At 33.6% G+C, this 14,638-nt stretch overlaps 1 protein-coding gene across 2 annotated transcripts in view; it reads right to left on the reverse strand.

Moving 5' to 3' along the window:
• LOC149426237 (sialin) overlaps window positions 1–14,638 on the reverse strand; it is a 96,767-nt gene that overhangs the window by 66,578 nt on the left and 15,551 nt on the right. For both annotated transcript variants that reach the window (XM_089645200.1, XM_089645121.1), the window contains exon 2: window positions 12,536–12,619. In XM_089645200.1, coding sequence (XP_089501326.1) covers window positions 12,536–12,544 — 9 coding nt within the window. In that variant the 5' untranslated portion in view covers window positions 12,545–12,619. The remainder of the gene's footprint in view (window positions 1–12,535; window positions 12,620–14,638) is intronic.

Consider the following 14,638-nt stretch of genomic DNA (forward strand, 5'->3'; position numbering starts at 1 on the left):
CAAAATATTTAAAAAAAAACATTCCTAGGAAAATAACATCTTAAAATTAGAATTTCAACTATCAAAATTTTCACCGACTGCTTTGAAATTTTGACACAACGTTGCATTGGAATACGCGTGTGTTCTTATATACCTAGATTATATAGATGTCACCTGTGACAGGTAAAAACAAACATTTTTAAAAACAACGTAATCTGTTGGAAACATATGTTTTTTGATAAACAGCGCCATTCGTTGGACGTAAAAGCAACACGCGCTATTGTTTTTCTATCTGTACAGACAAACTGAGCCACAGGAACGCGTAGCGGGGTACAGCTATTACCAAATAAAATTTGGGCATTTCGTTACGAAGGTTCTCGATATAATTCTTGAAATTTAATTTATTGTTTAGGAACATTTACAGACTATTAACATGAAAAAAAAACATTAGATAAGCGCTGCAAAAAAACGTATATGTCAACAGTCCACTTAATACTGTTGACATCATGCACAGTTTAAGTGTCATTATACACTATGTATTAACAAAAAAAAATACAAACAGCAAAACGTGAGCAAAGGCAAAAAAAGAGATATTAAAAACAAAACATACCGATAAATATATGATCCAAAAAACAAAAGAAACAAAAATAAAACAGAAAACAAATAGAGTAAATAAAAAAAATAAACAAACATTCACAATCTAATGCTAATTTGCTTTTTAAAATAAGCGAGACTATTTGCATACATATCTATGTAGTTACACTCAATAGAATTGTACAGACGACAGAATAATTTAATTTAATCAAAAACTAACAAATAAATAAAAAATCGTAAGAAAGTACCTTCGTGATTAACAGGACATAAGAAATTAGAAATGTCCTTCAAAACCATAAATGTTTCTGGGGTTTATACAGCAGGAGACGAGGGTTTATTTACGAGAAGTTTGCTGTTTAAGAACAGTTTTCTTTGAACACACCGCTGCGGCCAATTTTCCTAAAAGGCAAACATCAAAAACGAATTGCCAAATTACCTCGTATGTATTACATCTCTTTGTATGGCCACAGGTAAAAGGTTCGCAAACAGTGATCCGATCATTTATCTTCGAAATAATCGACAGTTAAAATGCTTTCATGGAATCGAAAATTGTTTGCACTCCATAAAGTAATGACACAGCCATGGTAGTCCAGTCAGTGGGGAGTTTTACCTTGCAAAAGGTTAGGTAGTAGCGATTTTGATATATGTTGTTAAGATTGGGACTCTAAGGAAAAAAAAAAGTTTTCGACCTTGGGAGGGTCGAGCTCGACCCGCCATCTTGGATTGAAGGTGCCAAAATTTGTTTATTTTAAAATAATTGTGAAGTGGTCGTTTTTACAACCAAATTGTAGAAGACAAACTTAAAGAAAACTAAATTACCTACATTTTTTGTTGATAGTTTTTTTTTGTAAGTCTAGTAGGTAACGAGTTACAGTGGCGGAAATGTGAATATTTTTCTAAAAAATGATGAAATTCCCAACTTTGTAATTTTTTCGGGTTATTCATTACATAATTATAATAATTTTCACCGACATGAGGTAGAGAACATGGCGCATTTTTTTATTGTGGTATCCCCAGTAGGTCTTCTCCACAGATATACCAGCGATGGAAGATTTCGAAATTATGTTACATTACTATGAATTATGTTACTATAAATTATGTCACTTAATAACAGCCTTCGTCATCAATGTCATCATCTAACTCATTGCCTGTGATACTGAGATTCTGGGCTTCCATTGACAAAATCTCTTCTTCTTCGTCCTCGACATCGATGTGAACCTCTGGCAAATTTCGGCATGTTTGACCATTACAGCACCCACATACAATAGAACACTTCAATCTAGCTTTCCTGCAGCTACATGCAACGCCGCATCCTTTTTTACTATTGCATGAAATAAATTTTAATAAAGTCTCGGGTGCTGGTTTCTTTGTCATTCTTACTGGAACAAGCCCGTTGGTGTCACGTTTCCAGCCCCAGTTTTCTGGATTTTTTTGGATTCCATACCATTTTTGGACTTGATGGTACGTTCTAAATGCATGGTACCATGCAGCGTCGTTCGTTGGTGGCAAGGAGGCAAGATTGAATTTGCTTTTTGCTGTCGACTTTGCGAAACGTTTGTAGCGGACTTCTTCCAATTCCTTATCCATGTCACCCCCGTACAAAGCAACAAGAAAGCGTGTTCCTGCAACTGCTATGTCTTCTGGTGTTGCATCATGTTGTTTGAAGATTCCTATCATGGCATTGAGTCTTGTGTCGTTTTGCACAAGCGAACAAAATTTTATTTTTCCTTGGTTGAAGAAGGACGATGTTGTATCGCAGCCGCTTAAGGCATGAATAAACAGAATATTCTCAGCCGCCTCTTTTTATTTCACACTATTCGCGGAATACAGTCTTTCAAAAGTTTTGCCTCTCCCGGGTTTGTGGATATATACTACTTTTGGGTGGTGCTAATGCTGTCAGCAGAATTAGGAGATCAACGTTTTTGGCCAATAATAAGAAACAGCGTCATATGATGAACACAAGGAAATCGCAGTATTGACAATCAACGAATCAACTCATCAGCATCTTCTTCAGCCTGCTTAACTGTAAAATCATCCTGTATAAATTGCTTTGTAAGCATCGAAATCAGACGGACTTTGTTATTTTCATTGGCTAAAAATCGTTCTTGTGAAACTTGAACTGGCATTGTTTCATCGAAAAGAACATCTGCAGACATGTGCTTCTTAGATCGGCGAAGTCTTTCTTCGGTTTTCGTATTTTTTTCACCATCATCAAGCGGATATCAATCGAAAACAATGACTGCATGTGATCCATAGTGATTTCTTACATAGTGAACGTACTTCTCGCAAATTGACCCAAAATAATCATTCCGATTCCATATAACTTTATGTAAAAGATATCCTCCATCTACAACATTAATTTTGCTACCTCAAGTTGCACGCCTTCTGGAAGTTGTTCGAAAACACCATAAAATGATGATTTCGTACCTTTGCGCATTCCTTCTTCAGTGAAAAGCGACAAAGGAAATGGGGCGAGTTCGAATTTAAGGATATCCTTCAATTCTTCGTCGGATTTCTTCACAATACACATTCTCTGGAAAAACATTAGCGGGTTGATGGAAATAGTTGTTTCGCCGACCTTGATACTGCTGTTGACTGCTACTAATGGAATAACTTTGTCCTTACGTTTAAATTTTATAGATTCAAAAATTTCAGACGTGGTAACCATGTTCGACATCCTCTCTGTACCTATTTCTCTGGATAAATGACAATTAATCTTTTCATCCCCGACAATTCCAGTACTGATAGAAAGAAGTGAATTGATTTCGGGGAAGAGACAATGCTAAGAAAACCAATCGAACAGCTTTTTCAAGTCTTGATCGTCTCGAGTGATACGGGGAGTGACCGAGCATCCAGGCAACGTCTTGTAACCAGGACTCAATCAGTGTTGCCAAGTCAGCTGTAGACTAGGATCCCATTATAACAAATCAACGTCATCGAGCACACGGATGATGCTATATGAGTATATTGTAACGTAGAAATACGTTAAAATGATATTGTGTAATATGTTCGTACAAAATTTATCAAGAAAACTGGAGTTTTACAATTTTTTGTCAAAATTTTCTTCTTTCAGCCGCTGTAACTCGTTACCTATTAGACTTACAAAAAAAAATTTTCAAAAAAAAATGTAGGTAATTTAGTTGTCTTTAAGTTTGTCTTCAACAATTTGGTTGTAAAATCAACCACTTCATAAATATTTTGAAAAAACCAAATTTTGGCACCTTCAATCCAAGATGGCGGATCGAGCTCGACCCCCCCAAGGTCGAAAACTTTTTTTTTTCTTTAGAGTCCCAATCTTAACAACATATGTGAAAATCGCTACTACCTAACCTTTTGCAAGGTGGAGCCCTTTTTTATCCCCCACTGACTGGACTATGGGAACACATCTGAAATATTGTTCGGCGTGTTTAATCTGCCTGTGTTTGTTGCGGCAAGGTTTTTTCAAGGTTGATATTATTTTTAACGGTGTTGATTTAGGGTGTTTTTGTGGGGTTTTCTGTAGGTCCGGGTGGATATTTGACTTAACGTACCTATACAGAGTTTATTACTAACTAACGTTAATTTCAGTACCTATCGAGCAATTCGTACGCTCACACGATTGAAATATCACTTAAAATTAGTTACGACTTTCAGTTAGTTATGTATGTAAGTTGTAAAGAAAGACTAAATTTGTATTTACAATCTTTTTGTGTTTGGTGGAGAAATTCACGATCAAAATAATAAAATATTTTTTTAATGTTTACAATGTAGCAAAAATAACCAACTGATTTTACACCGCTATTTAATAAAAATTATCAACTTGCTTCAAAAGTAATTGTTTTTTTTTATCAGGATATGTATGAAGAAAATACGTTGCATCGTGATGAAACAATTGGTTTACATTTTGTATTAAACAGCGGTGTATTTTTTGCGCTACTTTCTTCTTAGAATCTAATACATCGACCAGTAATTTAAATTTAAACGTTTTTCTTAAGAATCGCCTTAAACCTATTATTTCTAGGGCAGCGTCCATGACACAGATGTACAAGGACAAGTCGAGTGTGTAAATTTGCGTAGATCATAATAATTACCTATAATAAATCTTTAATATACCTGTGATTAATTTCAAGGATACATTATTTAGCATGTTGTATAGTACAATCAATCAAAATTAAACATCTAAATATTAGGAAGTAAGTTCTTTTTGGTACAAGAAAATATTGTGTTTAAAAATTCCGCACGACTCAAAATTTGTTAAAATATGAATTCTTCGTGGTTATCAGTTCAGCCTACATGATTACACTTAACAGGTTAAAGATTTGATTTGTATCCACAAAGAATGCCAATTTACGAATCCTATAAAAAAATACAATGATTACATTATTTAAATCATTCTGGCACCGGATGAGAGTCAACGGCCTTGCAAATAAATTAAAATTATCTAGTCCAAAACATTTAATTTACATGTTATTAGCTTCTACCAGCAATTCGTTTAAACATTATTTCCTACACTGCGATTACAAACATGTATTTTTGTTTTCAAACACATTTCATTGATTGTTTTCCGACATCATTGTTTTGACTATCATAGTATCACCGCTTAAATATCAACCCTCACTATAAGGAAGTTCTTTTCAACTTTCCGCTGTACCTAACTATTCTGATAATATGTTGGCCTAGTTTCGAATCACGACAAAATAAGATTATTATTTTTATAAACAATTAATTCACGGCCATTTTCCGTTTGAAAACATTTTTGATTATAAGTAATATTAAATATTTTTACGGTGGAATAACCTATGAGTAAGATTACCACCTCCGTGGTCGAGGGGTAAGACTCTCGACTAGCAACCCGAAGGTCGCGTGTTCAAATCCCGGCGTGCGCAAGTAAATTTTATTTGATTAACTTTTGTTATTTTGCAATTTAGACATTAAAAATAATGTATAGTGTACTTTCGGCACGTTCCAGAGTGGAAGATACTCTCAGTTGCCCTGGTGTAAGACCACCATTCAGAATTGAAACTTTGCTAAATGGCTTTAGCCGTGTTTGGTTACCAGATCTGAATTGCCAGGTAACCTTCAGTCTTACAACATACCCCAATTGGGGATACCATAGTCTCACTGGCTTTAGACGGTTGGTAGCAGTTAAGACTATTGTACGGTGTTCACATAAAAATAAAAAAGGGGCGCTTAAATGGTTTGGACATGTAGAGCAAATGAACGAAGAAAGTGTAAGGAGAATATATGACGCAGATATGATTGGTAGAAGTCGGGGACGCCCGAGAAAGACATGGCAGGATTAAGTGAATCAGATACTTAATGAATAATATAAAAGGGTAACAATTATTTTTATAAGCAATAATTATATTATTAGCCTGAAACACTCATCCACATCGAAAAATCTCCTGATAAAAGATACATGACGCCAACGGGACTTGAACCCGTGTCCTTTCGATTACCAAATTAGTTTACCAAAAAAATAAATAATAATAATATAAAAGTTTGTATGAATTTGAATGAGGCAAGGAGTGTGTGCCAAGACCGAGTTGCTTGGCGGTTTGTCCTCTCTGCCCTCCCCTGCAGAGAAACGGCGTGATGGTTCGTTAGTTAGATTATAACCTGTTCAGTAAAACCTCAAATTGTAGTATTTTATCTTTGAAGATAATATTAACAACTCTCAAGCGAAGATGTAAAATAGGAAAATCAGAAAAAAATTCGTCGCATCAGGGAATTGAACCCAAAGCCTTTGCATTGACCACTGAGCTAATTCGACAATATTCGGTCCGTCAATTTGAGGTTTTACTCAGTAAGTAATAAATATTATAAAAATATTGAATATTCCTCCCAGACTTGTAACATATATCGCATATTAACACCAAATAAAAATGGATATATTTATCCAAGACATTATCTATATTGCAATTAAATTCGGTTAAAATCTTGCAATCACGATGGCTTACCCCTCCACAACGGAGGCCGTGAGATATAAAAAAAGTTATCTTATAGTCCCATTTTATACATTTTCCCTTTCACCGTTTGATCTGTCTCCTCCCCCACTCTTCACTAATCCCTAGCCACACCTCCACCCCCTCTTCAACACATAGTATAATATTATGTTCACCCGTTATTTTGTAATGTCAAGTTAGTATATTTTGCCCTAAGGAAGGAACGGTTATTACGAAACCGGACTAAGTAAATATAAAAATAAAATAACATTGTCAATATTTTATAATTATTTAGTTGTAGGTTCGTTATAAGTACCTGCATAAATTCAACCACAGAACCAAATTTTATGATCATTGAATCATTCGGAAACTGCATTAAATGCTTATGTTTTTTTTTTCATATTATCTTTCGTAGAGTACCTACATACTACAGAGTTCTACGCCGATAGAAGTTGTTAGGCAACTATTCTCTGTAATGGAAACGACCCCTAAACCTCAAGAGCAGATAAAGCAGCTTATCCACAAGTGTCATTCACAATACATTTTGATAACATCGGTAAGTGGTCTGTGGTCTGTGATCGCTATCTGTCTTTTATTTGAACTGAATGAAACCACATCCACGTCTAACTGTTCAATCAATCAAACACACTAACGGCCGTTGTTCCCACTCTTACTGATCAACAGTTGAGCCGAAATTTTGACTCAACACTGCTCAAACACACAACTACGCTCTTTCCAAAAAGGTGACGACTGAGCGATCAACCAATTTAAGGAAGCCAAACTACTGGTTAAGCCTGCTTCTATCTGCACAGACAGACTGTGCCACAGCAAAGCAGTACAGCTAGTTATGAAATAAATTTCTAATAATTGTTAATCACAAATTAATTGCCTGCAGGTGTGCATGAAATATTGCACCATAAACTACTAAATTTAGTGACATCAAAAATACTAATTTATGTTGCCTGAGCTATGCGTTAGTCCTGCGTGAAATCTGGTTCAATAAACTCAAATAAATACTTTAAATTTAAGTTCCATTTTTACAATTTGAACCGATTGTGTGAATAATTCAGAGATAACTATAAAGTACCTACCTATAATAGGTATAAAATTTTATTTCAAAATTGTAAGTGATTGTGTGAAGAATTCAGACAAGCTATAAAGTACTTACCTATAATAGGTATAAAATTTTATTTCAAAATTGGAAATGATTGTGTGAAGAATTCAGACAAGCTATAAAGTACCTACCTATAATAGGTATAAAATTTTATTTCAAAATTGGAAATGATTGTGTGAAGAATTCAGACAAGCTATAAAGTACCTACCTATAATAGGTATAAAATTTTATTTCAAAATTGGAAATGATTGTGTGAAGAATTCAGACAAGCTATAAAGTACCTACCTATAATAGGTATAAAATTTTATATCAAAATTGGAAATGATTGTGTGAAGAATTCAGACAAGCTATAAAGTACCTACCTATAATAGGTATAAAATTTTATATCAAAATTGGAAATGATTGTGTGAAGAATTCAGACAAGCTATAAAGTACCTACCTATAATAGGTAAAAAAATTATTGCAAAATTGGAACTGATTCGTCAAGAATCACAGTTTCCGGTGACATTCATTTTTCCCTAGTCTATTAATAGAAGATAATTTGACGAATCTAACAAATATACTTTTGGCCATAGTTCAGAAGAAGCATAATAATAATTATGTTTGAAATGACAGCCGGAATGTACAAGGTTCATGAAAATATTTAATGTCCAGATAAAGTGCAAAATTAATTATTACATAATTATGCGACCTTTAAAACTACACAGTAAAACGTAAACTGTTTACTATCAGCCAGCCGTCATAACATAAACATATTTATGTTGTATATTTGAATTATTATTAATTAACTTTTCATTCATACTATAATAATAGACACTAGTAGATATTCTTAGTATCACCCTGGTAAATCAGGTACATTCCAAGCTTTCTTCTTGCTACCTCGTTCTATTTCCAACTACCTTCAGTGCCACAGAATTGGGGATGTCATGGTGGCACAGGCGATTTATTGTGAGCAGCTCTGGTTCAAAAGGAAAATGCCGCCAAGAAACTGTACAAAATCAATCATCAAACATGCTAATTTTGGTTTTCTGTGATGTGCGTTAGTCTTTGGTGAAATATGGTTGAATAAACTCAAATTTAACCTTTGTTTTCAAAATTGGAACTGATTTTGTGAAGAATAAGGTACGTTATCGCTTGTCGCAGATAAATATGAGTATTGCTGATTTATTAAAAACCGGTTAAAAACGGGAATGCAGGCTGTTTCCTTATAAACTTTGAGTGTATTCTTAATGTAGTAATTGTGAGTCGTGGCCGACGAATTACTTAGATTTTTCTTAGAGATAATGATACTTAAAATAAGGTGTACCTACCTACAATGTAAGGTTATTGTTCCGTTGAAATCCAAGACAAGAGAGAAACTGTCTCCCTCAGGCAACACGTGTTCATGCACCTGCATTAGCCCATACAACATACGAGTATACGGATGAAATGCGAAAATATAATGATTTTTATCAATATGTTCATTTTTTTACTAAAAATTTAACATGAAACCTATCAATCCATTCGTCAAAGGCCCATTCGTCCCGTTTTAAACAAAATTACGAATAATTTGAAGAAATTTTTAATAAATTATCAATGTTTTATAGCAGTAAGTTTTATATCTGTAATATAATATAATTTGTATGATTCGTCAATTTTAAACTTTTCGTACTCTTGAGTAAATTAATTATGATAATTTAATAAAATTACTTGTTTTTAACCTGCTTGTCTTGCAGAAGATTCGTGAGCGATTGGTACTTTATTCAAATTAGTTAATGGCTCAATGGATGCACCTGACTTAAAAAAGCTAACATAACGTTCCGAGTGCCAAATCGTAACGCCAGGCTTCCAGAGTTGTTCTTTGTTAATTCTTCGAAAACAATTTTCCAGTCCAAAGGCTACATAGGCTTTGAAATAAATTCAGTTCTCTTGACACTTTCATTTATTAAGTACAAATTTCTAACATTTTTTTCCTAATATTATTCTATACATATAATCAGAGATGTGCTTTATTTCAAATAAATCCATTTCAAATGGAAATGCAAAATGCAAAATGGGTATTTTCCATTTTGCATTTTAAATGCTTTTCTAAAAACCATTTTGCATTTTGCATTTTAAATGCTTTTCTCAATGTATTTTCCATTTTAAATGCTTTTTTGCAACATTCTTCTTACTATCTCCACTCATCTTTTTTTCAGAAGCCCCAAATATCAGTCGGTCCTCAACCTCGCTATGAGAGATAATTTCCATTTGTCAAGTTGCTCCCTGGTAGGAGCCCTGGCAATTGAGTGATACTATTACAAAAAATACTGATTCAAATACTCAACATGGGGCCATGACTCTGTAATATTAGATGTTAGATAGCAGTTTCTATGTTTTTACGTTGGCAACATTAGTCCCGCGCAAATTTTTTGTGGTTTCATAATCTGTAGTCGTGGTGTTTTTGGATTTAACATCATGATTTACCATCATTATATATTTGTTCTACATTGATGTCCATTATTAAATGACAAAATTGTTCAAAAATTCTATAATAATTTTAATTGTTTGAATAAGAAACCATTTTGCATTTTCAATGCATTTTGAAAATAGGTATTTTGCATTTGAAATGCTTTTCTAAAAACCATTTTGCATTTTGCATTTTCAAATGGAAAAGTTTTGACCCATTTCCATTTTGCATTTCAAATGGTTTTGGGTACCCATTTTACACATCTCTGTATATAATCTGCAAGTTACTTTTTCTGTTAATATTTACCATTTTTATACCCAACATGTTCCACGTGTTTTTCTTATTTACGACAGGTATCAATACTGACTTTAAATATGTTATTGTTGTTATTTCTATTATTATTATGTTACATCATTTTAATGCACGAATATAATTTATTACCACTTGTTTTATGTATGAAGGCCTCAGCACGGGCAAGCCACCCAGTGAGGCCAACATTACGGGAAAACTTTGAAATGTAAAAAATACTGTACCAAATAAAAAATAAATAAAAAATAGCCCTAAGGGCGTAAATAAATCAATACAGAAATATCAATACAGAAAATATTTTTATTTACTTTTCAATATTGTAACTGATTTGTCATGATTGAAAACTCATGATGTTTTCACGTGTCGTTAAATTAAAAGCATTAAAACTGAAAGCGAAACATAAAGAATTTTAATAAAAAATAATAAGCATCACAATATTTAGTGAGTTACTTTTGTTTGTATTGACCGTTTAATACCGCGCAAAGCTGTATTTATAAAAAAATAATTCAAAAGTAAATTCACAAAGATCCATAGAAAATATTTATAGTGTGTTGACGAAAAAATTGTCGCATTTCGTAATGCGACACAAAAAGCGCAAAAAGAAAACGGACGGAAAGCTTGAAACAGTTTCGTAACGAAATGAAAATAGCAGCTCGGCTCCGTCTGCGTTAAATTATTATTATTATATTTCGGGAGGTCAAAAAACTTTCCCATGACACGTCTTGTTTTGGACGGTCGCCTTGTCCATTGTACCAGAACACGCACACGGCTTTATTAATCAGTATTTTCAATCGACATTTCAACAGTTCACGAACTTGTTACTTGGGACTTTGGTACCAACGGGCAAAGGAGAAAAAATCTGCTCCATTGTAACTGCATGCATTCAAATGCATTGAATGAAATATTGACAGAAAATTACTGTAATTTTAATGCTGAAAATCCGTGTACTGAAGAAAGAAAAGCTCTAGAACAGTAAGTTATGACGTCATGATTGGAGGGAAGAAGGAATGTTGGGATCGGAAAGTGTTAAATGACTAATTCTCTCGATTAATGAAAGTATATTAATATTCTACAAAGATTACGTCACTGAAAAATATAAAAGACTAGCGCAGACCAGTGAAAATTCGTGGGATAGTTGTAGAGGCGCTATTGCAAAGAGAAAAAATAGTACCGCTAATTTATTAAGTATCTCTTCAAATTATTGGTAATCCGGTCATAAACCGGTTTTGCAGACCCTTAACCAAAGAATTAATAGGTTTCCTGATAAACTTTTAGTAAAATACGAATATATTTTTATGAAAATTATAACGTATTTTACTGAAAAACACGTGTTCTGAAAAATCCTAATATTTTCCAATTTCGTCATTAAATATTATTAAGGCAAATGCAGTTGCATGAACACGTGTTTCGATATGTTAGGAATTTAATAAAAGTTTATCGGGAAACAGACTGCAAATCCTGCAATCCCGGTTTTAACCGGATAGCTAATCATTTTAAGAGATTCATAATAAATTGGTAATACTCAAAAACACGCTGGTAGAAGTTCGCGGCAACCGGATTTGGTGGTTTCCGGTCGTAAGGCGTCGGAGCGTTGGTGGTCAAATTGGACAGATTTGGGGGTAAAAAATTGGAACCACTTTTTTCACTTAGTGTCTCATATAAATATAATGAATTAATGGGGATAGTCTGAATTTTATATAATATTACGTAGGTACTTTATCGAATCGGAATTCTCCAAAAAACACGTACAATTTTGAAAATGAATATTAAATCAAAGCAAAAATTCAAGAGTTCATTGAAGCGGAGTAACAGACAGTGTCACAACGAAAATTAGTATTTGAATAGGTTGAGACCGAAACACGAAATCAGAATCTTTTTTTATGGAATTTGTATAGCCTACCTAATTTGGTTAAGTTGGCTAAGGTGAAGAAAGTGACCATTTTATTTTCAAATTGGATTCGAAGGAAAAAGTTTAAAACCTTCTAACGGTGAGCTCTAAAATCACAGATTTTTTCTTCCGGGAATTTTTAGGATAATGCAATAATCTTCATACCAGAAATGGATACACATCATGAGCTATGAAGCTTTGCAATACCCAATAATTCAACTTTTTTTTGAAGACGTTTGAAACTTGTGGTTTACCTAGTAAAAATTATTTTTTCATAAAACATTAAAATAATTGCCCACCTTTTGCATCTGCGGCGAATGTTTTTTCAGTAGTAGCCATATCCTGTACAATCGTGCGGTGTCAACCCCTGACCAGGAACTTCACTGAAACAACACAACACTATTAGATTTATGACCAAACTATCGCAGATCCATTACAAATCACGGAATATTATTATTGCAGGATTAAAAATAATTATTGAATGTTAACTAAAAGCGCAGACCCTTAGACTACTTATCAAGATTAATTCAAAAAAATTTAAACATAAGAAATACACATTTCAAATATAGAATTTTTTTAAATTGGGAAAAATATTCTAATATAAGTAGGTACTTTTTTGGTCGTCTGAATTCTACACACAACAGTCCCGATTTTAAAAATATCTTTCATTTAAACATTATGTTATTATTATTATTGATATAATTAGTTTTAATTTTGAAAATTAGACTTAAATTCAAAAAATTCATTGAACCAGAGTTACAATCACTCACAGACACACCCACAAACGAAATTAGAATGTTTGACGATACTCCATACAGGTATGCAAAACAAAAGTTTTATTTATTTTTTTACGGTTTCCTAATAAACTTCTATTACAATCATAATATACCCGAACACCTGTTCATGCACTTGCATTGGGCTTAACAATATACAATGACGAAATGCGAAAATATTAGAATTTTTATGAACACGTGTTCCGACATCGCGTTAAAACATTCGTGTTTTACTGAAAGTTTATTAGGAAACCTATCAATTAATTCGTTAAAGGTCTGCAATCCCATTTTTAACCGGATTACGAACTATTTAATTAGTAATATTTTATATCGGTAAGTTTTCTCCGTGTTGGAATGGTTTTCAAGGGTTTCTCACAGAAGAAAGTTTGCCCATGACTTTTACGATTTTTTTGTTGACTATCGGAATACATTGTCTAACAAAGTTAGCGACAGTTAGAACTTGTGAGAAAAGTCTCAGAAGAAAGTGCCTACTTACTTTTAATAATTTCTTCTGATAGATGTGTCATTTGATTAGGTTCTAGAAAACTAGTATTTTCGTCTTGAACAACAAAGTATATGACTGTCAAACAATAATATTATTATTTGCATCGCACAACGTCACAATACATGCAATACTATATCAATCAATTCTTACATGCCTTCGTGTTTACGGTTTACGTAAAATATAAAATAATATCCCGTGCCAAAATGTGTTTTTCTTCTGACAATGTCTATTTTGATAAGTTATTCCGCTTGGACAAAACAATTCTTCACAATAATATTATGTTCTCGAAGGCGAAAAAAATTACGGACTAATCTATCTGTTATTTAGTTTGGCAAAGAGACCAAATATCTAGTTCAGTTTTAGGTACGTGGTAGCGATGAGTCGTTCATGAACGAGTAGCTCTTTATGATGAGTCGTATTCGTACGACTCCCGGTCAACCGTAACACGGCACTATTGAAGTAAAAAGAGTCGTATCGGGGGTGCCGTAGCAGGCGAGTGCAGTATTCCCATTGCTCATACCATGTCCCCGTCGTTCAATTGAGCCGTCGTTCAAATGAGTCGGATCCTCGAGCCGTACGAACATATTGAGCTGGTACCATGGCTAAAATGAGTCATAATTCATAATACATCGCTAGTACGTAAGTACTTTTTTGAAGATGAGAGAATGATATGAATGAGATTCTAACTGCCCATAACTAATGGAACAACCGCACCCTCAATATTTGTGGTCAAGTGATGTAGACATGACAAATAATGAGGTTTTGTATTGCCTGGCTAGTCAAATAACGGTCAGCTAGAATTGTAAAAGCCTTTTCAAGCAATCTATCAATAATTAATTTGGACTTTTTGCAGTAGTAAATCCCACTGATGCGCTTTCATGACCAGTCAAATGATTATAACAGCGTAATGTTCTTAAATGCATTATCATTCTACGACGTAAAAAGTGGTCGGGCCCGTTTAGGTATTCGAATTAAAATTGCCTGCGGCCATTCTGCGTATTGAGATTGTTGACGAGCCCCCTGGCCTAGAAATCACGCATTAAAAATAAATAATAACATACCTACTCGTATGTTATACTTTTCTGTCCATATATGTTTGTTATGTGTGGATGCATATGTATGAT

The sequence above is a fragment of the Hesperophylax consimilis genome, chromosome 1 (genome assembly GCF_061612785.1).
Source record: "Hesperophylax consimilis isolate HC1 chromosome 1, BYU_Hcon_1.0, whole genome shotgun sequence".
NCBI lineage: Eukaryota > Metazoa > Arthropoda > Insecta > Trichoptera > Limnephilidae > Hesperophylax > Hesperophylax consimilis.